Source organism: Plectropomus leopardus, chromosome 9 (genome assembly GCF_026936395.1).
Source record: "Plectropomus leopardus strain MGB_pleo_1.0 chromosome 9, ASM2693639v1, whole genome shotgun sequence".
NCBI classification, from domain to species: Eukaryota; Metazoa; Chordata; class Actinopteri; order Perciformes; family Serranidae; genus Plectropomus; species Plectropomus leopardus.
In genome coordinates this window covers 10,958,012-10,986,007 of record NC_142184.1, presented here as the reverse complement: position 1 = coordinate 10,986,007, position 27,996 = coordinate 10,958,012, and the positions used below count along the sequence as shown (strand labels likewise).

Below are 27,996 nucleotides of genomic sequence, written 5' to 3'. Positions count from 1 at the left end.
ATTAACTTGCAGGGTCACTATTTTTAAGAATTTAACTGGATTCCTTTGAGATTAAATATTATATCAAACTCCCTTTAAGAAATACAACATATTAATAATTCCTTATGTGGCTGCAAAACAACAGATAACTCTAGAAAAGCATCATGTGACAACAATAATTTTTGTCAATTTGGCAATAAATATAATCTATAAAGATCAACTGTATTTATATCAGAGTTTTACATTTTGGATTTTGTTGCCTCAACTTGATACCAGCCTGTTAGTTAACTGTGTTATTTCGGTGAGACGAGACTTAGGGAGTAAGAGGGGTATAGTTTTTAAAAATTAGGTTTTTTCCTGTCTTTTATTAAATGTTATTTTTTTTGTTCTTTTTACCGTTATAAACAGAACAGACAAAAAGTGACAGGAAAGGGGGAAGACGAGATAGGGGCAGCATTCCCACACAGTTTCATAGAGAAAATTTTTAAAACTTTTCCATGAGTTTTCGAGGACCCATTATAGTTTTTTTTCTTGCCCCACTTGCCCGGAGGTTTGGCATGAAGGTAGAGACAGAGCATGAGGAGAAAATGAAGAAACGTCTGTGATGGTAAACAAAACATCGGCACACATTTCAGCTACGTTACGTCGACAGCTACAGAACTCAGATTTGCTGTCAGTGCTATTATGTGGAAGGTTTTTGACAGAAGATTTATTTCATTACACAAAGCAAATTCTACTGCTTTTCTAAAGTCTAGTCCCATGACTTTTCCATGCCTGGAAAACATGATTGTGAAATTCCATGACTTTTCCAGGTTTTCAGTGACAGTGGGAATCCTGTAGGAGACAACATGCAAGCAAAGTGCTCCGGGTTGGAGTCAAATTCAGGCTGCTGAAGTAACAACACCGTCTTTGTCCATGGAGTGTGCGCTCTACCAGGGGAGCTACTGTGGTGCCCCCAAAAATGAAGATTTCTAGCTAAAATAAACGCTGGCTTGTTGATCAGAGACACGCTAAAGTCTTGTTCACTCCTTAACACCATCAAATGGTCAAGATCACAGGAGCGCAAACAAACCGAGGGAACGAGCAAAAGGTCTCATGATTTTATTCCAACATGACAAATTTGTCTGCATCAGTGAAATAGCTTGAAAAGTCGTTTGGCATGAGGGCAGCATAAGAAACAAAAAAAATGACCTCCAGTTAGCTCCCTGACAGACTGGAACGCCCTCATGAAATATTAACACCACTGATGAAGAGCTATTAATTACCTCAATTGGTGTGTGTTAGCATTATACATTATACAAAAGGTCTTTAAAATCACTTGGTGGTCTCCTAGAGCATCCAAGATTAAATGAGGATCAAGAGAAAAGGAAGATTTCAGAGAACAGACAACACAAACAGGTGCAACTCACCTTCTCCTCCAAATAGGAGGTCAGGTTTCCATAAACCTTAGAGAGAGCTGTTGGTCCCCTGCAGGAGATCACCTGAAATAAAACATGAGATGTTGGGGTCAGTCTTTTGAGGATCGAGTAACAGTGAGTGCAAGTGCTCTGCTAATGGGAAAACAAATGGAAATCAGCCCAACATGATTGAAACAAAGTGTCAAAACACCAATTATAATAACAGTGGCGAAGATATTAAAAGGTTAGTTGAATTTAATTTTGAACTGTCACAATTAAGCGGAGATTATTAAACTCTGACACTCAGGGAGGTAAAAGATTTTATTAATATCAGCCTGCTCTGTTACTTTAGTTGTATACTAATACACCAACTGTTGTACATAATTAAACATTGGAAGAATTATGAACCAGTTATAATAAAAGTTATGAATTTTACTGCTCATATGCTGTTAACAGTAATTATGTACGGTGTCATCTCAATAGAGTGAAAGGATAATGACTTTGCTGTGAATTTTACAATGATTTTTGAACGATATGTGTCAGTAGACAACATATCACACAGATACATGATGAGCACATAATGTAGTGTATAAGTTATGTACTCAGCATTAATTTTAATAAGTGTAACCTTTCTACTGTCATTAACACAAACCATATTGTAGCGATATGCATCCCACACAGAGCACAAAACTCAACACAAACCGCTCACTAAGAAACTATCAACACACACGAGTATCATAACATTATGTTTTGTATACTGTATCGTTTCTGACAAACACTATTAAAAAAAAAGATTTTACATGCAAAGATCGGTGATGGTGGTTCATTTTGTGTTATGTTTAAACCCTCAAACCCTAGATAGCAGTGTTGTTTAAGGTTTAAGATTTATTTGCAAAAAACATAACAACAGAAATGCAAAAACAAAAGAACATGTGTGCAGGTGAGATTTAGGAGACCACTGGGGCGTATAAAGAATCTCATCTCAAGAAGCATAATCAGCAAATACAAATTACAACAGTCATGCAATCAAGAAAAGTAAACAAACTAGCAAACAAAAGGTCAATAAGTACACATAAAATAAGCAAAGTAAATCAAGAAATGTTGTAAAAGTAAAAGCGCAAGTATTGTAATCTATCTTCAACCATTTGACTCTTTTACTCCAATTTAACAACATATCCTGAGCAAAAACACAACAGCACGAGCCTATGAAACAGTCACAAAGAGTGCGTCAACACCATCACCAAGGATTGCGCAGGGCAAGTAAATCTAGTAAATCTTGAGGTAAAAAGGAATTAAATACATCATTTTTCTGGAGCTGATGATGGAAGTAGCTAAGGAGTGAGACATCTTCCTTCTAATTGCTTTTGAGAGTTGCACATGCGCAGTACCAATCTGGCACTCACAAGCAAATGGCGATGGGTACATACGTAATGTATCGCCGGATTCTTGTAAATGCATAACCCTACTGCTCACCTACACTACAAAAATAAACAGCAATGTAGATAGTATCGGGAAGTATATTGGATAAATATACTCGACAATGAACTCCAAAAAGGTAGAAGCTGGTTTATTGTAACTGTAACTGTATTTTGTTGTGTTATATTGGACAGATGAATCATTTGATTGTCGAGATATTACTGTGACTAAAATCAGTGTTTTCCAGCAAGTGATAGTCATCTACTGTATATATTGAGGTTTGAAGCTCCCATTTGGTGTGAGAATGCAATTATCACTTCAAATCTGATCATCACATACTGTTTTTTTAGATAGAGCTGATATTTAACCAGTCTGTTACTATGTTATTTAAGCTACTACGTTTAAATCCTCCCTGCAACTATCTGATACTAAACGTGTTTCATGAAATGTTTATACACACTTGTACTGGGATCATCCACTGGGTCATGGTGCTCTTTTTACCTTCACCAAGAGGTAATGTTTTTGGTTTGGTTTGTTTGTTCGTCTGTTCTACAGCAGGATTATAGAAAAACTACTGGTCCAAAAGAATGGGCCAAGGAGGAACGCATTAAATTTTGAAGAGGGTCTGAATCGTGCAGCGAATACGCAAATTATTTTTCACTTTTATTAACACTGAGAGATAGAGCATATGGCCTTGTCGGAGGTCTGCACTCGGAGTGCACTTCTACAAGAATTACACTGGTGCGCGAAATGTTGAAAACACATTAAATGAACCAAAAGGAAAAGAGAACTAGACTGTGCAGGGAAATAATTTGTGGTTTGATACAATTTAAAACACTCGGATCAAGATTTTATCTACTGCAAAAACAATTAATCAACTAAAAGAGTGAAAGAAAAGTAAAGTAGTAAAGATTTGGATCACTGACATTTATCAAACAAACATTTCGAACATTCACTCCAACTCTTTCTGTATTAATTAATTTAAAATGGAATATCTCTGGGTTTAAACTGTTTGAAGGAAATACCACACAGTTTGAAGGTGTCTCTGGGATTTTTTTTTTTAACCATTTTAATCCAAATTAATCAATAACAAAAACAATCGCTAGCTGCAGCTCCAGCTTTAGCATCATGCTCATATCATCATACAGCCATCTTGTCTTGTCTTTAATATCTGGACATTTGGCAAAGAATATTAATGAGGCTAAAATGACTTAAATTCAGCTTACAGTGTCTTCAGAAATGTAATGTGATTGACACTACTTACTGTCTTTTCTGCATTTTGCACAAGTGCTCCCTGTGCAGCGTGTACCCCTATGTTTCTGTGTGTGTGCTGGGATACACTCCTACTGCACGTTATGAGCTGGATAAGCAGTTTAGATAACAGATGGATGGACTGAATTTCAGGCAAAAACCAGCGATGAAGCAGCCCACCCATCAGATGAAGCAACCTGAGATGTGGGCACCATGAGATGCCTGAAAACGGCCACATCCAACAGATTCTGGCTCGACATCATGTCAAAATGCTGAGTCATGGTCACTTTATGCCACTAGTGTTTTTCATCTGAATGTTCAGTCACAAAGGCACATAGATCAGCAGTCCTCTAATGCAGAAATCTTCAATTACTTCACAGATTGCTTAAGTTTCTGACAGAGATGAAACAATTACTGACAGTCAACAAAAAAACTAGCTGATTTATCAGATTTAGAGATTTAAGTTATTTAAGCAAAGACGCCAAAAATAATCCGTTCCCAGTTTTTAATTCAAATGTCAATATATGCTTGTTTTCTTTACCATATATACTGACTGTCACAGTGACCTGGTCGCCATTGACAACGATTTAGAGAAATTAGCAACCAATTCTTGGCCTTTGGTTGCTATCACTTGCAACATAAATATAGGGACAGCAAAAATGTGCATTCCAAAATTATTCTGATATTTAAATATCAGGGTTACAGTCAGAACCAGAGCTGTGCAAAGCTGTATGTGCGTTGGTACATTTATTCGCACAGGCATCCATTTAAGAGACCAGGGCGAATCAAATTGAGCTGTTTGGCTGTGGGATGAAAAGTTTAAATAACCTGTCAGCATCGCAAACAAATGTGGCAAAGTGACTCAAATGTGACTCACTCAAATGAGTGAAAGACAAAAAGGAAAATTGTAAAATGTCAGGAGTATCTTGGCATCTTTGAGCTGGCCAAAAATGTATACCACAAACCATAAACGACATACACCTCCATAATGGCACATCAGAAAGCTTTTAAAACTTCTTTTTTGTCACATTTTCATTATTCAGCTGATGTATAACTCCATAGTATCTTAATTATTCAAAATATACAGATAAGTTCAATGCAGACAACATTTTTGTGTTTTACAGATAACAAAGTACATAAAAAGAATAAATCACTGACAAAGGATTAAAAAGAAATCAAATCTGTTCGCAGAACAACCTGACACAACTGAGCTTCGCTAGTTGTAGGTGCTGCATGACATTTTGTCACCATAAAATTTAACTGTAACTTCCAATTTAGGAGAAGTAACCTGTCAGCTGAAACCATTATCAAAGCTAAAATCCTGTAATTGGCTCTATGAAGAGGACTATCCTCTCCTGAGACACCCAGTATGGCCATCAAAGGATCAGGCTCTGCCACATGCCAAAAACATCGGATAAAGTTTGGAAAATAGATTTCCAGTCAAGTTGCAGTTTGCTTCTGATACAGAATTTCAGTCTTGGCAAAACATACACGCACACCATGATGACCCGCTTCACTCTCCAGTCAAGAAGTCAACATGATATCATCTGACACCCTCTAGTGTTCACAGCAGTGACCTGAAACTGTTGCATTCACAGGTACGCTCAACTGTCAACAAAACAATGCTTCAGCACCAGCCCACTGATGTTCAACCATTCACACCAGTATCGATCCAAACTAGCACATGATTCATTCATACCCTCGACCGCCACGCTGGGACTCCATTTTGAATTACCCAAAAGGATCGTGACACACAGTGAGTCAGTGCTCTGCCTCAGGTTGAGCCACAGCTACATGATGAAGGTTCAGAGGACACAAACACTGACATGATGGTGAAAGCCACCTGGTGACATGGACCTCGCTCGTACTGCTCTCCAGAGTGAAAGGCTCTTGTTTAAGTAGAAAACAGGAGAAACATTATCGATTGTAGATAAACTCGTCGGAAAAGATGTTCTTATTAATGTTGAAATTAGCACCTCCCTTTTGTATTTCAGAAAAGAAAGAGAGTATTAATCCCACTTCTGTTGATCTTTAGTAGCGTTTAGCGTAAAATCAAACAGAAAAAATTCCTTCAGTGGTGTAAAAGGCGCCGTAGGTTGTTTAGATCACCTCCAATGTCATAAATCTTCCACCAAGGATAGAGCCTTCGCCGGTGCGCTTTTCTCCTCTGCACTCAGAGAGATGAGACACTCCAGCTGCCCTTCAGACTCTCTGTTCTTACATTGCCTCTTTTTTCACACCTTGTCAGACACCACTATCTCCTCTTCTAACACAGGAGCGGCAGCCTTTAACCCTTTCATCAACACAACACATAAAAAACCCCACTATTTCACACATTGTCGTGTCTGCCTCACACAGGAGCATCCGCAAACACCAAAGGCTGACAATGTAACGCAGCAACATAAAGGTCACAAACATGAGGAAACACCACATTCCTCCATGTGAGAGACACAGCAAAAATCAGATCTGACGGAATATTTTGGATTACGTGGATCTGAAAACTGAAAAAACCATTTGCATGTATCAGCATTATGCACCCGTTTCTCTCTGCTCACTTTGTCTTGATGCATCGTAACGCAACATAAGAGAAGAGATAAAGCAAAGGAAAACTGCGGCTAGAAATGAATTAGTGCCACGTGTGAAGCAAAACTATAGTTTTAACTGGCGTGCACTGTAATAAGAGCAACGCAGCCCTCACTTGTCAGAAGTGCTGCATGTTTTAAATGTTTGACATTAACAGAAGAGCAAACAACCAAATGACAAAAAGCCTGAACTGCAGCTTCCCACAAATCCCACGCTCCTGTTAATCCTTTGTCAGTTATTATGGACATGGCCAAAAAGAAACCAAATTGAAGTCGGATTAAAAACTGCCTAAACCATTTAGCAAAACTGCCCCAAACTATTACATTTTTACTTCCTGGCTCGCTGTACGCTCTCACTATGATCCCTTTGGTAGATATTATTAATGTCACGACCACTGTTTTCTATTAAAGGTTAAAGATAACCACAGATCAAGCCGGCGGTTTCCTGAGTGCAAATCCTGACATCAAGCCTCCTGAGCAGGAAGATTCTGCATCGCCATAATCAAAAACACAAACAAGTCAAGCGTGGAAACACAAAATGAACGGCACTGCAGAAACACAATGAGCGATACAAGAAGTTCGAGAGGACACACTTGTGGCTTTAGAAAATTAACAGCTTCAAAAGGCAGAGGAATGATAGTTTGTGACTTAATTATGAGCTCAAGGACACAGCCGAGCAGCGTACAAACACAAACAAATGCTTATAAATAGAGAAATACAGTTATGGTACAGACTGTGAGGATTACCAGCTGAATATTTGAAATATTGAGTTTTAGTATTGATACTAAAACACTTTCAATACCTACTTTAAAACCTGGAGACATATTTTCTACATATGTTTAAAGGTATACTATGTAATATCATAAGTTTTTGTTTGTAAACATGCTTGCCAGCAAAAAGTGACGGTAAAAGATGACCCCATATTCACTCTACTTTGGCATTTTGCCTCGCTATAGTTGAGCTTCTTTGGCACAGTGTCTCTTGAGGGCCTGCTGCTTACGGTCTGGCACATGGTCAATACATTTTTAAAGCCCTGACCTCACCGAGTGTTGTGGAGGTACACACCCATAAAAATCCCAAACACAGAAAACAAGAAGAAAATACACAGACACACACTGAGAGTGGGTCATGAGTGATGACTGAGAGGGATTGCTTCTGCATAAGTCAATATACTGTTTTTAGGAAAGTCCTACAGAGTAGTATCTTTATCAAAAGACCGCTAACTTTTCAAATGTTGCATAAACACAAGCAGGCATTCAATTCTTTGCCCAAGATTATAAATGTGCCGAGATAGTCAATGTCAGCTTTTGCTAACTGGCAATTTACTATATTTGGTGCTGTGGACACAATTAAGTAAGAAGGAAAAAGGCACTGAAGTTCGACACCTGTTTTTATTTACGTGACCAAAATTAAGGCTTAAATATGCCGCTACAGATTTCTTTTCATGTCATCTTTAAATATTATGGTTATCACTGATAAGAGTATATTGTGACACCTCTCCTTGTAACTGTGGATAAATCTGATGGTCCACACAGTGATTAAAGGGATAAAAAGAAAATTTGTGTGGAACAAAAATGTATTTGTTTTTTCTACGACTTTCCCTTTTTTTTGTTTTTTATTCTCCATGTAAATAGTAAATATGTGTAGTCTATTTAGCTGGTTGAAGTGCTAACCCTTCAAAAGGGCCATCAATTTTTTTTGGGGGGGGGGTCACAGCACAAAATATTGCTTCATTTTAAAAGGTCACATGCCATAAGTATGGTGGCCCTGAGGGTATCAAAGTTTCAGAAAACACATTTCATAAAAACATGACATTGTGGTGTTTTGTGAAATGTCGCTCTGTTTTCGAAAATGCCATATTTTGTGACATGTTATTTTTCTGAAATGTGTGCTTTGACCCTCAGGGCCACCGTACATACAGCCTGAAACTACTGCTACATATCTGTCAAATATTCTGCCTTTGCTAAAATACCAAGCACGTCCTGTTGATGCTCTGCTTTTAACTGGCCTCCACTGTGAAGAGTGAGTAGCCTGCTAATAAATAGCAGGTACTCTTAGACTCCCCTTTCCGCAACGCAATTGGATTACCCCCCTGACAGTATCATCATCTCCTCTCTGCAGCCTCGTGTCGGCCTCTCTTGGGGGCACCTTGGCTGCTGACAGACACGCACTCCAGCAAACAGTGAATTCAGCACCGCGGACAGCTCCAAAACAAGCTGAGGCGGGCACGAGCCACCTGCCACTCATCTGCCACGTCACCGTTTGAAGCCGCAGACACAAAAAAAAACACACAGCAGCCCTTTAATATGCCATGCATTGTGTGTGGATGGTAGCTGTAGCATGCTTTCATGCACGGATCAATGTTTTGAAGACATCACATTAACCAGAAACAGCTAAATAACATCCTCAGCAAGCCTCACGCATAAACGTGGCTATGGGATACTTTTAGTCAGCTGTAAGCCTGGATGCATTTCAGCTCGGGAGCAGATTTGATGAATGATTAAAACGACCACATGCACCTAATCCCATGTAGAAAGCAGGATGCTCCTCCTCTGTTGGTTTGTCAGAGAGAGAGAGAAAAAAAACACAATGACGCTAGAGATGGCTCCTCTCTTTGCTGTGACAACCAATTACATAACGTCAGAGCAGAGTGCTCTCACTCATTAACATTCGCGTCCATTTCACCGAGAAATCCTCACATACAAAACAGGGCGATTCCTGCTTCATCTAGTGTATTTGCACCGAATAAAACCCACTATGGACATAAAGCAGTGCTGATTACGACATATTTAATCGACGTAGTTCGCGCTCCTGGTCTTGTTTACTCGTTTGACGCATGGAAAGGAACATAAAATGGCAATCCTTCCCCCAGCCTTGACCACCATCTCCATCTACTATAACAAAGCTCATATATCATATTGGCATACTGGGAATATTGAAGCAGATAATCATAAAGCACTGCAAATACACTTTGGACACTGGGGTCAAATTTCTTATCAAACTGAAGGGCAATGAAACAGCTGCACAGTGAAACAACACCCTGCATCACCCTGCAGGCTCATTTCTGTGCAAAAACCAAACCAAACGACTCAAAAATGTAGTTTAGCATGCGAGCAAAGCATGCAGTAGTAATCCAAGATGATGCAAGATGGTCCCTGTCACCCTTTGCGTGTGCAAACTGAACACCATTGAAAATGACGCATGCATAATTCAAAATTGCCATAGCTACAGTATTGCAAATAAATCTGCATTACTTGGTTTGTATTGCAGAAGAGACAGGATGAGACATTCTCCAAACGATGTGAAATGATGGCTTTATCCCTGCGTCGCCCTTTGCTAAAAGGATGCTCAGCTTCCCAGTGCAGCAATGTGGCATCGACGCGGATCACATCACATACACACTGGCTGACTTACCAGAGATGCTGCTGCCGCTGAGGTGCACTACAACCCAACAGCCTGTGCTGCAATTTATTCAGTATTTCCCCTTGCAGTGACAGAAGGTGACCCTGCGTTCTCGCTGCACGACTCTGCATCCACTAGATCACGATGCACGCAGCAAGGGGGAGCTCCACAGCACAGGCGCGCGTCGGGGGGATGGCCCAGCGATTTCCTTTTCAATGGACGACAGAAATAGGCTGCAGGGAGAAACGAGTGCAGCGGACGCAACTTGGAAACGGGAATGTTGCCTGAAATTGCCTTCTCACCATTTAGCACATGAGCTCAGGGAAGCTTTTCCAGATGTGTCAGCATCTGCAGGTGAAAGTGGGTCATGTGCACGTTGAAGTTTTGATGCGGATTAAAGTTTTATGTGCAGCACATTTAAGTATGTGGGAAATATTTTGCATCATAGATATAGATCATTACTAAAATAATAAAGCTGTTTCAATAATGGGGAGAGCCCCAAATGTGACTTCCACTTTTCAACCAATAAGGAGAGCGGGATGGAAGGAGGAGGAGTCACTGAATTTCTTGTCAACCACGCCCACATTGCACTCCACTGCAGGGGAGGGAGCTGAGTGTTTTTGTCCTTTAGCTGCCTTAACAGGCCTGCTGAATCTCCATCCACTGTTTCAAGTACATAAAAGCAAGCTCTGCTTGCCTGCTGGCTTACACAGCTGTGCCAAAGTCCCATTTTTGTACCAAAGTGCTCCCTTGGTGACGGTATAACATGACGTTTACTCAAAGAGCCAAATCCAATGTAAACAGAACGGTGACTAAGCAACCCATTGGCGAGCAGAAAGATAACAATAGACACATTTTACGGAATCTCGAGGTCAAAGAGAATTGTTGAACAAAAATCTGTGTTTTGTCATTTTTTGAATGACTGTTTTGTGTTTGAATGACCCAGGGTCAGATTTGTTGAGCCTGTTAGCTTGCTAAAAGACACTGTAAACCTTTTTGGGTTGATTAAAATGTGAGAATTTCATTAAAATCACAAGGTCCAGGTGCTTATATTTCTGTCAAATGTTTGCATCATAACACTCCTCTTTTTTTCATTTTCTTAATCTCCTCTCCTCTCTCATCAATAACCTTGCACATGGCAAATTTGCACATCTCATTCTCTAGAGCTATTGATATATATTTTTTTTAGTCATCTCTAGTGATGAGTATCACTGTGTTTTTTTTACTGCTACTGTGCAATGCCTCAATAACCTGCTGCTGAAACAAAATAATTTCTCAACTTGGGATCAGTCAAGGACATCTATTTATCTTTTTCAATAAAGTGAATTCAAACTAATTTTGAGTATAAAATAAATCACAGCTATTTGTGTTTTTCTCTCTAGTGGCTCAAAACCACCCTGCTTGTTACTTTTAGAGAAATGACAACATGTCTGTGGTTTAAGCACATCTCTAACCACTCAACGCTCACATTGCAGGCTTTTTCCATTTTACCCTTCCCTTTTAATGCACTCTGTATTGATGGACAAACCACCAGACACAACACCACCTGCCTTCAATCTTTATGGGTTCATGTGTGCTAACCCTTTTAAAATTTCATCTGCCTATAGTCTGACAGAGTGCTAATTATCCAGTTTCCCACGGAAAGAAATCAAATGAAAGTGCTGAAGTTAGGCACCAGCAAACATCTATGTTAAATCTGGAGAAAGAATATTCTTGTTTTGTTTTTGCAGCGCTGGCTCTTTCAATTCTCGGTGGAGCAAAGCGCCCTGCCAAAGCCACTCAACATCTAACACAAACAGGGTGAGGAGAGGAGGTGTTTATTTTGTGGAGATGAGGTTGCTGGAGGAGCAAATCCCTTAAAGCAGATTAGCTGGATGTTGGCTTGGGTCTGACTCTGAGGAGCAATAACTTTATGCTAATGATATGATGATACAGATTGTCTATTTGATCACTTCAGTCACATATTACTGCACAATTGTTCATCACCAGAGCATATATGCTTTGATGCACATGATCTCTTTCACTTGTTACATGTGTAAATGCTCAGGAACTGTCTCTACTGCATGCCTAATCTTGACCCCTAACCTATACAAAACATTAAATAATAATACGCAAACAATTTAATCCAAATATATATTTTCTTGATACTAAAAGCTTCTTCTAGACGTGAACACAGACAAAATGAAATCTTAGGGGCTCTTTCTTTTTCCTTACCCCCTCGCCTCAAAATATAATGCCTCCTTATTCACTATGCTGTGGCTATGCTGAACACTGTAAGGTCATTATAGTTCAAACTTAACTAAATAAAAATGTTTTTTTGTTTTTGTTAACTGAAATAAAAAACTAGACATAAGAAAAAAGAAACCAAACTGAAATTATATTGTTTACTTGCAAAACTTACTTAAATAAAACAGAAATATACAGAAAATGTCTCTATTAACTGAAACAAAACTGATTTAAAATATGTATGTGTGTGTATATATATATATATATATATATATATATATATATATATATATATATACATAAACAAAACAAAAATAAAAATAAAAACAAATTGTATACTGAACCTCACAAGCAATTATTAAAGTCCCATGTTAGAAAAACAAAAGCATTCTGAGGAAGGAGCCAAAGGCTGCCGTTATTTGGGGATCCATACTATGCCTGGTTTGTGGTTATTGTGATCTATTAAGTCATAAGTCAGTTTTACCAACATTTACATGGTCGTGATAAATCAACTTAAAGGAGTTTAGTGACATCTAGTGGCAACAGACTGACAGTGCAACATCCTGCTGCAAACAGCGAGGACACTATGAGATCTATTTTCGGCTCTTATTCTGAATTGTGTAATAAAAGTTATGTGACAAACTTTTTATACAAATATTTGACTCATTAAAACATTTTTATTGAGGCCAGTCTGTTTGTTGTCTTGGGTAACAATGACCGTCGTAGCATTAATTCTCAATAAACTGCAATATAATTTCATGAGTTTGAAGCACATCTGCAGTCATCGCAGTATACATTTTTGGTGATTGCACCATATCATTTTTCTTTATTTTGTGTTCACTTTTTCACATGCTACACGTGAGAGAGTGAATTTAAGGGCCTTTCTCATGAAATGGGTTTGCTAGTAAACAGCATTTAAAATGTAAAATGTGTTTTTTGAATAGATAAAGGTTTGGGGTAAAAAAAAAAAATCCAAAAATCTATATTTTCTGCAGTTCTAATGATATCATTGGAAGTGTTCCAGCACAGAACACCATGACATACGAAACATTCTACAGAATGTTCTACTCACATCGTACTGTGGATCTCTGTCAGTCTACTACTGACAACCGCACCAGAAACGACCGCCGAACACTTGTGAACGGAGCGTTTCAGGATCTGGAACAATTCAACTGAAGATAACAACTTAACATTGTGAGACGTCTGTAGCTGATTCAGGTAAAGTCACTGTTTGTTTTTTCTTTAGTTTTCTGATGTCAAGTGATTTTGTAAATTACAACCATAAGTCAAAAATCAAGAAAAAAATGAATATATCAGTATTACTGTAAATCTGTTATTGAAGTATTTTAATAAGCAAGAAGTCCACAGGAAGGAACAGTAGGTGGCTACTTGTAAATGACCTCTAGGGCTGCAAATAATGATTAATTTTACTGCAGATTATTTTGTGGATCATTTTCTCTATTAATCAGTCAGATACTTGTGTAAAAAAAACTCTATAAGGGTTTGCCAAAGCCCAAGATGATGTACTCAAATGTCTTGTTTTGTCCGAAACCCAAAAACATTCAGTTCACTGTCACAGAGGAGTAAAGAAACCAGCAAATATCCACATTTAAGAAGCTCAAATGAAAGAATTTAGCTTTCTTGAAAAATAACTCAAATCAATGAATCAATCATCAAGTTACTTGGCAATTAACATAATTTGATAACTTTTCAATAAATTGCAACTCTATTGTCTTTTTTTTTTAATGTATATAACTTTTCGAGACAGCTGAATACAGTGCACTTAGCAAACTGATCATCTCAAATCAAAATGCTCTTTGGCTAAATCAGAACAAGCTAAGTAAAATCATTAAAATGGGACTTAAAAACACAGTCATGAACTATTAATGATCTAGTTTATTTCTTTACTTGGAAAAACTTAAACTACAGTAAGATGCAATGTGTGGCCTGCATAGGAATGTGTGTGTTTGTATATTTTAAACCTACCTATAGAGCAGGTTTCTATTGCCATTTTCAATTTTACATTTAATTATATAATACCAGAGTTGCATTTGCAACTTTAATTATCTCTTGAAAAATTTAAAATTAGGTCCAACTTGCTCTTAAGGGGCCATCTTTCACTTTATTTGAAGATATTAAGTGGCAGTGGAGTCATACCCTAAGATGTTTGAATGTTAAATGGTTAATTGTCTGTAGGCCTACTGGAAATAAAACATTCACACTTTGCTTCCAATGATTTTTGCAGAGATGCCTAAAAAGCCCCTAACAGATAGAATCTCAGACAACTATGAGATTGTAAAAATTCTGGGAGAGGGCAGCTATGGACAAGTCCTCAAATGTATCAAACGGGACACCAAAGAAACTGTGGCTGTGAAAGTCTTACAAAAAAGACGTGCAAAGAAAAAACGCATCCAGGAGGTGAGTGACATTTTGATGATCACAACTCAAAGATCAATTTCAATTTTCACAGATCACATTTTCTAAAACATTTTAAAGATGTGCCATCAAGTAAACTGTCACTGACTGAAACTTGTCATATGTCTGCAGCTTTTCATACTGAGGAAGCTCCGTTGTTTAGACCCTGACAAGGCCAACATCGTCAGATGCCATGAATGGTTCCACCGCCTCGACTGGATCTTCATGGTGTTCGAGGTGCTTGATATAAGCCTCTATGATTACATGGCCCAGAGAAAATGGATGCCTCTGCCTTTACATGGCATCAGGACTGTCATCCATGATGTAAGAAAACAGCACCACATAGAAAGTCGAATTCTAAGATTGGTTTGGTTTTCTTTTGCACTTTCTTCACATTCTGTGACTGACTTTACTTGCAGACAGCCACAGCGTTACAGGCCCTGAAGAGTATTGGACTGATCCACACAGATCTGAAAAACGACAACATCATGCTGGTGGATCATAAGAACCAACCATTCAGGGTGAAGCTCATTGACTTTGGCTTATCTCTGGAGATATCTGAAGTCTGGCCAGGAAAAAGTGTGCAGCCTCTTTGGAACAGGTGATGCCTTTAGACCTTTTTGTTATAAATTGCTTGCTTCAAGTTTCTTGTCAGTTACTGACATGACACCACTCTGCTGGGATGCAACTGCATTATTCCCTAAGATTGACTTGATATTGATTCCCTGTGTATTTTCCAAGAGGGTTTTGTCATTGTTAAAAAAAATTACACTTGATACCTGAGTTTTGGCGACAGGTGAACCCCCAGAGCCTGCTCAGAGCTTAAGTCATTTAATGATAAACAAAAATAAACAAAATGATCTTCATACTTTCCTTATAAAACAATGAAATAATAAAATTTTACTATACAGCCTATTTAGCTTGTAACGTGGCAAGATAACCCCAGAATCTGAATGTTTCAGCTTTTAAAAAAGATTAGTGACAAAACCATCATGTAAAGGCTTGTTGAACAGAGTCTTACTTGCAAAGCGTTCTATATATATGTGTGTGAGAAATAGTTAAATTCAAGGACCCACAAGTTGCTGCGGTCTCCTTGATGTTCATTTTGTACATGTTCACTTTGTCAGTACAAATAAATTGGCTTGTCATATCTGCAGAAATCAGTATGTTGGCAAATTCCGATATTTCATTTTCAAGCCAATATCGGCCACTGCCGATGACGTGTCGATATGATCGTGCATCCCTAAGTTTCATGGTGTATGTATGTTGTTCTTCATTTTATGTGTTACTTTTTTCCCATTCAGGTCTCCTGAGGTCATTCTGGGCCTACCATTTAATGAGGCCATTGACATCTGGTCCACTGGCACAGTCATGGCAGAAATGCTCCTCGGCTTTCCACTTTTCCCCGGGCAACAAGAATATGACGTGGTAAGTACCACTGTTGGTTTATTTCTTCATCTCTTTCTTCATTTCTGCATCCTCAAAACATCATCTCTATACAAGTTTAACAGCAAGGTTACTGTCTGTATTTCTGACGGTACTGAAAATCATACCGACAGGATACTGTCAAGATATCTTCAGGATACTGTTACTGTACAAACGTGATTACCCCTTAATCTGACTACTATGGCTAAAAATGTATAGGGGTCGTCAATAATGATGTTTTGCTGTGTTTTGTCTGTAGCTACGTTTTATCACTGACCTCCTGGGCGAACCTCCAAAGAGGCTTCTGAATGACGGGATAAACACAGGCCTGTTCTACTACAAGACGCGTAAGAACCTTGTGTTAAATCAGTGGACACTCATGGTAAGTACCAGAATCTTTTTGGACTTTTTTGTCATGAATTATCATCTGTTGGATAAATTGCTGTTAGATAAAAGTGTGATGAAGCAATACTTAAAGTAGATTTTTTTCTTCTTTAAGACACCACTGGAGTATTTCTCTGAAAGAAAGCGGAAGGCGCAGGAAAGCAGGAGATACAAGTTCTCCTCTCTCGACTCTATAAAAACAGTAGGTTGTCAAATAGATGCTGCCTTGAGAGGAGCACACACAAAATACTTTTTATGAGACATATTTATTTTGGCTGTCACTCTGAATGTTTTTGTTTTTGTTTTAGTTGAAGCTACATGAACTAAACAACGCAAAGACTGCTGCTGAAAGGAACGCATGTGTTGAACTGCTGAAGGAAATGCTTCAGATGGAGCCCAGAGACAGGATTACCCCCGAAGAAATCCTGGAGGATCCTTTCATTACAGGGAGCTACCTCAGCTCCTGCTCTAAGTAAGTGAATGACTGTATATCACGTCTTCCTCTTGGCACACAGGTTATCATAAAACAGTTATAATTTGCAACTTGAACATGATGATAAAAACCAAACTTATCCTTTGTTAGTGATGAAACTGAAGCCACTAAGACCAGCGAGAGCCAAGCGGTCACCAACAAAGATGCTAAAAAGACCAAGGCTCATGGCAGGTAGATAGAGATTGACATTTTCTTTTGGATTGTGTGGCCTAAAAGACATATTTGTTGTATAACTAGTTTGTAACTTTTGCTCTCGACTCTGAGCAAACTTCTGGTTCTGCTTCTTATATCTGAACAACAATATTCGTTATGTGCATGCATTTTTGCTTACCTGTGTATCCTCTCGTACATGTGAAACCTCTTGTAGATTTGCCAGAAAGGTAGCACCAGGCATCCCTGTTCTGCCAGGCAAGACAGCCATTCAGACCAACAAAACCACCGAACAGAGTAACTCCATGAGGTAAGATCACTTCCTCTGGCCACTAATCCATCAGATGAGGGGAAAAAGAGAAACATTGTGTTGGGTGTTAATAAATTAGTTATAATGGTCATGGCTAGTGTACACAAATAACGCAATCGCATTTGTCCACCCGAGGGCTAAATTGTTATTTTATCTGGTTTTAGGTTATTATTTTATGATCAACTTTATAGATCCTCATTGTTTCACCAACATGTTTTAAAAAGGCAAAGGATTTTAGTCGTTAGATGCCTGGTACACTACAGTTTGGGAGATTTTGGACCGATCTTTCTTGACTGCTGCTAGCTTGGCTCCGGTTTGTTTTTAGCCAATTGGCCTGGCAGTTGGTTGCTTTTTTACTGGCTTTGACTGTTGTTTTTTTAACATTTGATGGGCCAGTACACCAACCATGCAACCTGCCCTTTTGGTTTTGTATGGACCAACAATGACTCTGTGTCTGTATGTTTGTGTAGTCACCAGGATGAGATAACCAGAGACCCTGTCTTTGAGATATCTGACAGTGATCTCAAACACGAGAAAGAAACTGACAACAGCCCATCACTTCTTGACAACATAAACTCCCTCCACACTCCTGGTAGGAAACATTCACCCCCACTTGTCTGATTTGTCATGTCTTTCCACACTTTATTTGCAGTTATTCTTAACAGATAATTAAACCAGTGACCATACTTTTTATTTACAGAGGACAGTGAGCCAAAAAAGAAGAAGAAAAAAGGAATCCGGAGATTGTTCTCCGCTTTAAGGAAGGCAATTTTCTGCTGCTTCTGTGTGCACGTTGAATACGACTGAAGTAGTCTGTGAAGGTTTTACAGTATAACTCCCTCTGTTTGGCTCAGTTCAACTTCGTTATTTTCAGTTGCACTGAATCAGACTTAAAATATTTGTGAGTTTTACTGCAAAACCTTTGCAGCTCTTTCTCTGGGCACAGAGGCTCAGTCACTGCTGCAGTCCTCCCACACTCAAAAAACATGCACATTAGCATTATGTCATCAATAGCTAATAAAACTAATTGCAATTGAGTTATAAGTACAGTGCTGTGTTTCCCTTAAACCTGACTGATTGACTACTACAGTTTAACCTTCAGTTTTATTTTAATCACTCTTATGGACATCAGTTTTTCCTTTGCTGCATTCAAACACCTTTCACAGGTATTTAACCTTTGACACCTGTACATAAAGGTTTAATTTTCTACAAAAATGTGGAAATGAGGCAATGAGGAAATTGCAAGAAATTGGTCAAAATCCAGACAATAACATGATTTTTTTTTTTTAAAGGGGGGTGTATTAGCAAATTGTCAAAATTTAAAAAAAAAAGGAAATTGGGGGAAAAAGTCCAGAAACTATATTAGCAGAGATGCTATGATGGTTGAGTTTTTTCCAGCTGGGAATATTCCAATATGTTTTGATTTTAGGTCAAACCACCATTGTAAACATCTGGTGCAACCCTCAGATTTGATTTTTCTTCGTACCAATAGTGTACTAAGGAACGGAGTAAAACTGTTATGTCTCTCCCTATTTCCATCATCCAGGAATTCTGTTTTCTGGCATGTAATAAGCATCGCTTCCCACAGGGCTGCTACCATGGCTACAGATTTTCAGTCTTTTTTAACCAAATGTTGAGTACAGATGCACCACATTTTATATCATAATCCGAACATTCGACAACAGAAACTTATTTTTTCTTATACCTGAATCATTTTGTGGCCCCTCACATTTATTGGGAGTCCCTAAAATCGAATGGAATGAAAATGGAATTGTATGTTTGAATGCTGCAAGAGTTTTTGGGATTTTGTTGAGCTGTTAAGAAAAGCAAATTTAAATTAAAATGTTGGACTATTTCCCTTCCATTGGATATCTTATTTCAGGCTAGTAGAGGGGAAACATCCAGAACACACATTTAGGTGTTTGTTTAAGTTCAAATTTCTGTTTTGGAAATTCACACGAAAGTGCATACTGAAGATTTTTTATCTTCTGAATATGAAGGGATAAGAGATATCCAAAATCCCTCTGGCAAAATATTAAACCCTGACGTGTCAGCAAAATGAAACAAAAGCCTGACCCTGGCTTTATCAAATGTTCAGATTTTGTTTTGGAAATGTATAAAAAAAAAAGCAAATATTTGATCAAATAACACCTAATGTATATATTTGAAGATAAATCATTAAAAACAAATACATCTTAAAAATACTGCCTTAAAAATCCACCAGGAACGTTTCATATCTAGTAGTTTTAACATAATTATTTGTTAAACCCTATTCACCTTATAGTATCATTTTTTGTCTAAAAACATATGGGATATGATTTTTTTTCTCTCATACTCTGAGCCAGAAATCTTCCTTTCAGTAGCACTTAAATGACACTTTCCAAAATTTTAATTTCCTCTGAGCCAGAAATCTTCCTTTCAATAGCACTTAAATGACACTTTCCAAAATTTTAATTTCCTTTCTATATTCTCAAGGTTTTTACCTTTTAAATGTCTGTTGGCAGCATTTTCTGATTTGTGGAGCGAGACATATCCAAGACTCCCTTTGTAAAAAAAGAAAAGAAAAAAGTTAATTTTAATATTTTAGCAAAATGAAACAAGAACCTAAACCTGGATTTACTCAATATTTAGATTTATGTTCTGAAGTGTATGTAAAATAGTGCATATTTTTTTAAGCTAATGCCTAGTTTGCATATATAAACATAAAATTTCAGAAAACTACGATAATAAAAAAAATGAAAGTTTCATAGTGATAACGGTTAGTTTTTAACGGTCTGAAATACTTTTCAAGTGCTGCACAACTTTCTGATAAAGTGTCTCTTGTAAAGTTACATTTACACTTTCGTTAAGAACAGCACCTGGACAGGTGTTTACTGTCTACTGTGGTGTCAGTGCTTCTTACCATTTGGCACTGCTGAAAGTCTTGCTCAGTCCACAGTTTCACCACGTTGTCCTGCTGTCTTCCTGTTTGGTTGTCCTCTCAGAAAGAAACATGAGTCCCTGAAAGCTTGTTTTTGACAGGCACCCTTATCTTCTCCGAATAAAACACACACGTGAAGCCAAAGCAGCGTCCACTCTGACGAGCTAGCAGTTAGCAGTTAGCCAGGTTGTTTTCAGGAAAACCACGCCAGTTTAAGTCTGGTTGTTTTTTTTTTTTGTTATCAGAAGTTTGGTTTACAAAAATATCCCGTAGCTGGTAGGCACCGAAGTGTTTAAGTTTCTCTTCAAAAGGCAAACTTTCAACGCTGTGCTGAAGGAGAAAAAAATAGCCGCATCGTCCAAGAAGTTACTGATCACAACTACCTTTGGGCACGCGCACGCACAGTGCTTTTTTCGCACGCTCGCGGCGAAACTGCGAGCGTGCGGCCATGGAGCCGAGCGCATTTGAAACACAATTTTAACACTATTATATCCCACCACTGCAGCAGCCAAGGATTTTTTTAATGTCATGCGTTGGTCAACTATTGTTCACTTCTAATTTACTGATGGGCTTTTGGCTTTATCCCACTGGCCCCTAATGACCTGTTGCCTTTTTAAATACAGTAGGCTACACGAATTGGATCCCTAGACAGTATATACATTTTTTTTTCAGTTTATGGTTTATTTATATGTATTATCTGTATAAATAATATTATTAAATATATAATATATTTTATTTATTTATTCGTATACGCTTTATTTAGATATGTATATACAGTCTATGATTGGATCATACAGAAATGTTAAATGCCTTTACAGCCGTTTTGACCAACCAAGAAAAAAACAGAGTTCAGCTGAGAATTTTCCTTTGAGTATGTGTCAGGGGGAAAATGAAAATGATAATAATAATAATGGTTTTAAATTATTTAATACAGCCACAGTTTTGTGTATTTAAATATGGGAGGTCAATTGTATATGGATTCAGTAACAATGCCAACAAACTAACTGGTAATGCTGTGCTACTTGCAAATAATTTAAATATAACATACATCAGATAAAACAAAAAAAGTCAATAAAACGAAAGAGAATGCCTTATAATTAGGTTTAGGAAGTGACTTACAGATGAAAGGGTGTTCATGCCATAAACCCTGTGAAAGCAAGCATGTATAAAAATGTGTTTTTAGGTGTTACATTACATTAACATTCAGCCCTTTGCGCCCTGGATCAACATCAAATTTCTTCTTTCACTAGTTATTTGTTGACTCTTTAAGAAAATTGATATGATTTCTTTCGGAAACATGGGGAAAAGAAAGTGACCAACTTTGCAAGAAATGTCCCACAAGCAGAAATTAGAGTGACAAGAAAATTACTTAAAAATTAGTTTTAAAAAAGAGGGGATGATTATTAGAAAACTATCCAAAAATGGAGAAAATGTCCAGAAAACTATTTAAAAAATGTATATAAAATTATGTAACTGAAAAACATAATAAATTACATTAGACTACAACTAAATTTATTCTGTGATTGAATGTAGTTACTTACTCTCCAACACTGTACAGTAATGTTACAGTTTTGTTTGGTCACGACGCTTTTATTCTGACAGACTCAAACAGGAAGTCAAAGTGTCGTCGCTGCTAACGGAAAACCGACCACCGGAGGACCTGCGGATCACAACATAACGTTACTCCACAGAGAGGCTTTCCACATCGCACAGTGAGTAACAATTTACTCAGTTTTATCCAAACGATAAGCAGGACTATTTCAGCTCGTTCAAAATCAGCCTCGTCTTAACGTAGCGGGTTTATTTCAGCTTATTTACGCAATAAAACAACTTGTCAGTGCCGGTGTCATCTACCGGGGCAGCTAACGGTAGCTGTTTACATAGCTAGTAACGCTGTCTTACGGGTTAATAACAGCTAAGCTAGGTCTATGCGGAGCATTTTCATAGGAAACTTTATTGACGGTATATGATGTATTTTAGTCTGCTTTCTGCTGTCACGCGGGCAGATATAAGCAAACACCAGGAAACCAGCTGACCGCAGTAAGACAAGTGGCTTTTAGGGTAACATTAACTTCCTTGCTAACACGATATTAACTGGCCCATTTAAATGCACAAAGCCTCTCTCGTTTTTTTTGCCAATGGCGGGAAAGATATTCAACTAGGTAACTGCATGACTCCGATACGCTTATCGCTGTGTGCAGATTTTTTTCATGCCTTGTTCCATCAGATTTCTCGCTGATTAAGAGGAGCAGTGATACCATGCGGGAGTCACATGAACGACAAGATGAGGCGTAAACAACCAGGAGAGAGCACAGAGTCTGCCTGCCACAGAGAGGGGGCCTGCTGCGTGTAAAGGCCCTGCACAGGCAGCCCCCTGTGTGCCCCCCTCTCCTCAACATATGCAATGAACAGCACCACTGAGACCCCTGCCATCATAGATGGATACGTGTCTGTCAGCTACGTGTTGGTGCCATTTCTCCTCATCACTATTATTGGAATAGTTGCAGCTGTGGTGAGTGGGCGGTTGGTTTGTTTTGCATGAATAACCTACACAAAGTGTAAACCAGGGTGTCTGCAGGTACATAAAAAGTCTTGCATCCAGTTTTATAAATATAATGCCTTAAAGGTTATCATATAGACTTTTATTTGAGTTTGGAGCATCTTAATTTCCATAAACAATTTATAAAATTTTATGTAGCTATCTTTAAGGTTTTTTTTGTCTGAAGGAGTAAAGCTCTTCTACCTGAAAGTTCATGATAAGGGGTTGACAGATTATCATCCTGGCTGATTATTGGGGCCAATATTTGGCATTTTGCTGATTATCTGTATCAGCGTTTTATTTTAATGATGGCCGATTAATTAATTAAAAAGTGCAAAGAAAGTTTCAGCATGTGAGGAACTTTTACTTTGTAAAACCTCAGGGAGCTAGTTTTATTCTTTATTTTCATTTGACTTTATAAAAAAGTTGCTGGGAACTTGTAGTATATGTTGAAAGTTTCAAAAAGTTTTGAGTTTTGATTAAACTGTTAAAGGCATTTAAGCAAAGTTTTGTGTTGGAGTTTGTGATATTCCAAATTCTCAACATTGACAGAGATTTTCATTATTATTGCATATCGGTTCCAAATATTGGTTATCGGCCTCATTGACTACTAATAACCAGTGTCTGACCTAAAAAAACAATATCGGTCGACCCCTATTTATGATGTTATATATCTTTAAACCTGCCACTGAGTCTAACAGTCTTTTGACTTTAAACTTGCTCTTACCTGTTGGCAAAATTAACTAAACTCACTTGAATAACCATATTTCTGCGTAACCAATCTCTACATGGGACCTCACATCCACTACTAACCTTTAACCTAACCTGCAATGCTTGAATAAGACCAAAAAGGATTAAATTTAAGTGTCTGATACCTGTAGACATCCTGGTAAACAAGCTGTAAAGTTCATCAGAAAAATTACCATCAATGTAAGCAAAATGAAAACGCGCTGTGATACCTCAGAACTGATAGCTGCATATACGCAGTTAACATAATAATCTATTTTGTGTCTTTCAGGTCATGTATATTCGTAAGAAAAAGAGGTAGGCTTTTGATCTTCCTGCATTGTTTTCGTGGCACAATGCTCCTGTGATAAGCTTGATTGCTTCACCGCTGGGACTCGGTGCAAGTCACTAAATTGGTATCTGTTTTCTTTCATTTTGTCCCGCAGAATCGACAGACTCCGTCATCAGCTGTTGCCAGTTTATACGTATGATCCATCAGAAGAACTTAATGAAGCGGAGCAGGAAATGTTGTGGAGAGAAGAGGACACAAGGGTACGATTCACCATCGCTTTTCAAACTTTCAGGGTTCTGTGTTTTCTGGGACATTTTTTACTGCAAGTGGAACACGTTGTCATTGTGAAATCAGAGGAAAATCGCAAGATCAGCACTAAATAAATGTACTTTTTTTTCTACGGCAAGTCAGTGTGACAAATATCTTTCTGTTACAACACTACTGCGAGGAGGGTATACATTTTTCTAAATGTCGACGGGTGGATTAAGCATGCCAGTTCTACCACATTTTCTGCAACAGACATGTCTACGGTTGACTTGTCATATCTCAGTGTATTTTTTTAAACATTGTGGTTGTCTTTGGTTGCGCCATTCACTGTAACAACACAGCAGTTCCTCAATGCGTTAGTCACTTCCTCATCCACATAAAACAGTAGAAAGTATAGTAGTAGTAGTGGTGGTGGTAGTACAAAGGTTGCACTACTCTTTTTATTTGCAAACCTCAAATCCCTCACAACAGCAGTCAATGACTAGTTTTGGTTTCTCTCAGCTGGTCAGACGTTTTGTAAACATGTCTGACACTTTTATTTTGACACAGCATTTGGACTCAAAAATACTTTCTAGGATCAATGTTAATGGTAATAGCAGTTCCTAAAACCAAATCTAATTTAGTGTGGGACTACATGTGGCTATCATCTTATTTAAAGGTAAAACCAAAAAGTGTCTTACCTGCTTCTGAAGTCCTCTTTGATGCTCGTTGTGGTACAAGTAGTCTCGATCAGAAGTAGCTGAAAAACACATATATGATTACAGACAGAATAACACCACAGAAATAAAAGTATTGGTCTGGTTGATTCCAGTCAAAAATCATGCACTGTGCCATAACAAACACTGGGTGGCAGTGTTGGCAATGGGTAGTAAATAAGTAAAACTTACTCATCAAGTTTTACTCCACAGTATAAAATAGGAAGAACAAAGCCTTCACAACAAGTTCTGTGTTTGTTTAAGAGGCTTTTATAAAGTCCCAAATGGGTCGGTACAGCCAAAATCACAAAACATTTTCTCACTTAGCCTCACAAGATTACTTCTTTGTATTAGATAGTTTTGGTCTTATTTGCAGAGACTTCTTCAGCTAATTAAATATAGAGAAAGATATATTGAATTCATTTTTTGTGCTTAAGAAGCTCAAAAGCATCATGTCTTTCCAAAAAAAGTGTCCCTGTTACTGAGGATAAGAAGTACGTTTACATGTACACTAACATTTATTCAGAATATGACATTATTCCACTGTGATATGAGTCGTGTAAACAGCATATTCTGTGTGAATATTCCTAATAAGGCTTTATCACAAATGAAGCATTTTCCTGTTGAGAGATGAGGGATATGCTGCGCAGTCGAACAAGTCAGACATGGCTGGAAACTTTTCCATATTTTGGCGTGATAATTTCATATTAGGGCATGTTAATCGGAGTATGCACAGCTGCATGCATATGGAAATATCAGTGGAATATTCATTTATATTAGCTGTGTAAACAGCTTAGAAGAAATATGGTCCTTTTTTAGAACAAGATTGAATATTTTGAGTTATTTTGTTGACTTTATCCCCAGAAACCAGGACACTGTTTCTGGAAACACATGATTTTACATTTCAGATGTTGAACAGATTGTGCATATATGAATCACCACACACCTCCATTATTTTTGAGGTGGCTGCAGATTTTCAAATCTTACAGTGTCTACACATAAAATTTAAAAAACTATCATGGTGTCAGCACTGCCTGTGAGATAATCTTGTGTGTGATTTGGGTGAAGGAACCCTTTATCATAGTCAGTTTTACATGTTCTTATTGGAAATATTTTCTTGCTTCAAATTTGCCTTTTAAAAATTAAAGTGCCAAATTAAACTGTGCTTGCACTTTGCATTTTATCTCCTCAGATCGTACAAGGCTGGGCTAGAAGTTATCAACAGCGCCGCCCTCTTCTGACCAAAGATGTCAATGCATGATGGAAGTAAACCGTGGCAAAGAACATTTCCCGCGTGGACATAACCCTCAGCCACAGAAATCAGTCGTTTTTGAAGTCATGCACAAGACGTTCTTTGTTTATTTTTCTTTGCTACTGTTTGATCCCTCCTGTTTCATGTACAGACAAGAGTGACTGTTGATTTCTGTAGTTCTGAAGCCAATTCCGTGTGCCTAACAGACCTTCAATCTATTTATTTAAAATTATTTATTCAAACATTTTTTTTACTGTGATCTTCAGCAACTAAAAGTTAAAGAAGGTGGAATCTTTCTAAAGATAAAGGTTCCTGTAGGTTTACTCTGTTGTTTACATGTATTCACTGTTGTTGTGGGCGATATGTGGCAAGCTGTTCCTGTGGGTTGCAGTAGGCATTCGCGCTGACTTTAATTTAGGTGCAGTGTTCACAGTGTGGTAAGAGTACGAATGTTCTGCCCTAGTTAATAGATTATGTAAAGGTTGTTTGCAGTGCATTAAAAACAAATCTGGCTTTTTTGGTTAAATGCTTTTAGTTTGTAATCAATGCATTTGGTGACTTGAAACACTGCTTTTAAATTTAAAGTTTCATATATACATATATATATATATATATATATATATATATATATATATATATATATATATATATATATATATATATATATAAGAGATAGATATGATAGATTAGCTGTTAAAAATGAGTTGAGTGATTTTTATTTCAGTTTCAATTTGAGTCAAACAGTTGAACACACCCTTTTTGGTTCTAATTTCCTCTCAGACTTTAACTAGCTGCCACACGATCCGGATCTTTTTGTGGTTTAGCTAAATCCTATGACTCTTATCAAAGGCATGAAAAGCCAGATATGGAAGTAAATAACACCAACACCCTCTCATCCCCAAAATGAGCCGTGACTAGTGCCCTAAATATGTCCTGTCTACAAGGCATGGCACCAGCACAGATTTACCTCCAGCTGAAGATGAATGCCATAGGTCTGACTGTATCAAGCACTCAGGAAACTCGCTCTTTTTTCTTGATGAATTGTAATCTTTCCTGGCCTTTCTTTGCCTTTGTGAATGTAAACCAAAAACAATAGAACTGTTAAACTGTTTTCGAAGGGGGAGCATTTATGAGTTGTGAACATCCAAGTTTTGGACAGATAATGCCCTGACTCGATCTGCAGGTTTTATGCTTTTTCAAAGATGTTTTCTGTTGCCATATCTGGACCTGAAAACCTGTTCGTCTGTGCTCCCCAGCCATCGTTACATCTGTTTGTTTACTATGCATCATTGAAAAATCAATGAACTAGGGTAGTCACAATTTATACTGTACAAATATCCAATCATGACATAGATTTGCACTGGTCAAACACGTGGTGAACTTTTCATGGAAGGCTCTGATCTCAGGTTGCGCATGAAAAGTCAAAGAACTACTGATGAACTGCTGACGTAAACGTGAATTTGTCAGCACTGTTAAACCTTTAGACTGTCATACCAGTTTGCTACTTTGAGAGTGATTTGATTGAGGCTGTTGATTAAAGACATGGATCATATAAATAAAATAATGTAACTTTGCGCTCATTGTTGTTTGCTGCTTTATTAGCCTAAAGGTTCCTGTGGTGTGAAGGAAATTACAGTGGACACCTACATGTTTAGGGGTGTAACAATGCACTTATCTGGATCAATATATCAATAGGATGATTAATTGTCAAATATTATCAATGCAAGCTAAAAATGCTGATGCTTATCGTCATCTTTAAGCCTTTAATTTGAAATTCCCACAGCAAGTCCGTGTCATTGTTTCCATTCAGTACACCTTCCTAAACAAACAGTGTTTGCAGCCTGGACATGAATAACCTGTTTTTATTCTGATTTT

The 27,996-nt window shown here is 37.8% G+C and overlaps 3 protein-coding genes across 5 annotated transcripts in view; 2 read left to right on the top strand and 1 right to left on the bottom strand.

Annotated features, from left to right (window-relative positions):
- Positions 1–10,380, bottom strand: part of LOC121947553 (protein kinase C and casein kinase substrate in neurons protein 1-like) — a 46,968-nt gene extending 36,588 nt beyond the window's left edge. Inside the window, exons 1-2 of one of the 2 annotated variants that reach the window (XM_042492645.2) lie at positions 10,040–10,380; positions 1,389–1,460 (exon numbers count right to left, since the gene is read on the bottom strand). The gene's annotated coding sequence lies outside the window, so the exon portion shown is untranslated. Of the gene's footprint in view, positions 1–1,388; positions 1,461–9,879; positions 10,018–10,039 lie in introns of those variants that run through there. The other variant, XM_042492646.2, reaches the window with a different exon arrangement.
- Positions 10,381–14,228: 3,848 nt separating this feature from the next.
- Positions 14,229–22,645, top strand: LOC148188689 (homeodomain-interacting protein kinase 1-like). The gene is made up of 11 exons (XM_088081483.1): positions 14,229–14,671; positions 14,801–14,992; positions 15,088–15,269; positions 15,973–16,096; positions 16,353–16,475; positions 16,593–16,679; positions 16,786–16,949; positions 17,061–17,141; positions 17,338–17,430; positions 17,901–18,022; positions 22,578–22,645. Exons 1-11 carry the CDS (start codon positions 14,486–14,488, stop codon positions 22,643–22,645), a joined length of 1,422 nt encoding a protein of 473 aa, XP_087937609.1. The 5' UTR covers positions 14,229–14,485.
- Positions 21,917–27,695, top strand: smim29 (small integral membrane protein 29). 2 transcript variants are annotated; one of them, XM_042491933.2, is made up of 5 exons: positions 21,917–22,062; positions 22,578–22,862; positions 23,908–23,933; positions 24,062–24,167; positions 26,062–27,695. In XM_042491933.2, the coding sequence occupies exons 2-5, from the start codon at positions 22,755–22,757 to the stop codon at positions 26,128–26,130; spliced, it is 309 nt and encodes a 102-aa protein (XP_042347867.1). In that variant the 5' UTR covers positions 21,917–22,062; positions 22,578–22,754; the 3' UTR covers positions 26,131–27,695. The 2 variants fall into 2 exon arrangements, with proteins under 2 accessions (XP_042347867.1, XP_087938088.1); XM_088081962.1 differs by lacking the exon at positions 26,062–27,695 and having other exon boundaries at positions 24,062–25,280.
- The last annotated feature ends 301 nt before the right edge of the window (positions 27,696–27,996 follow it).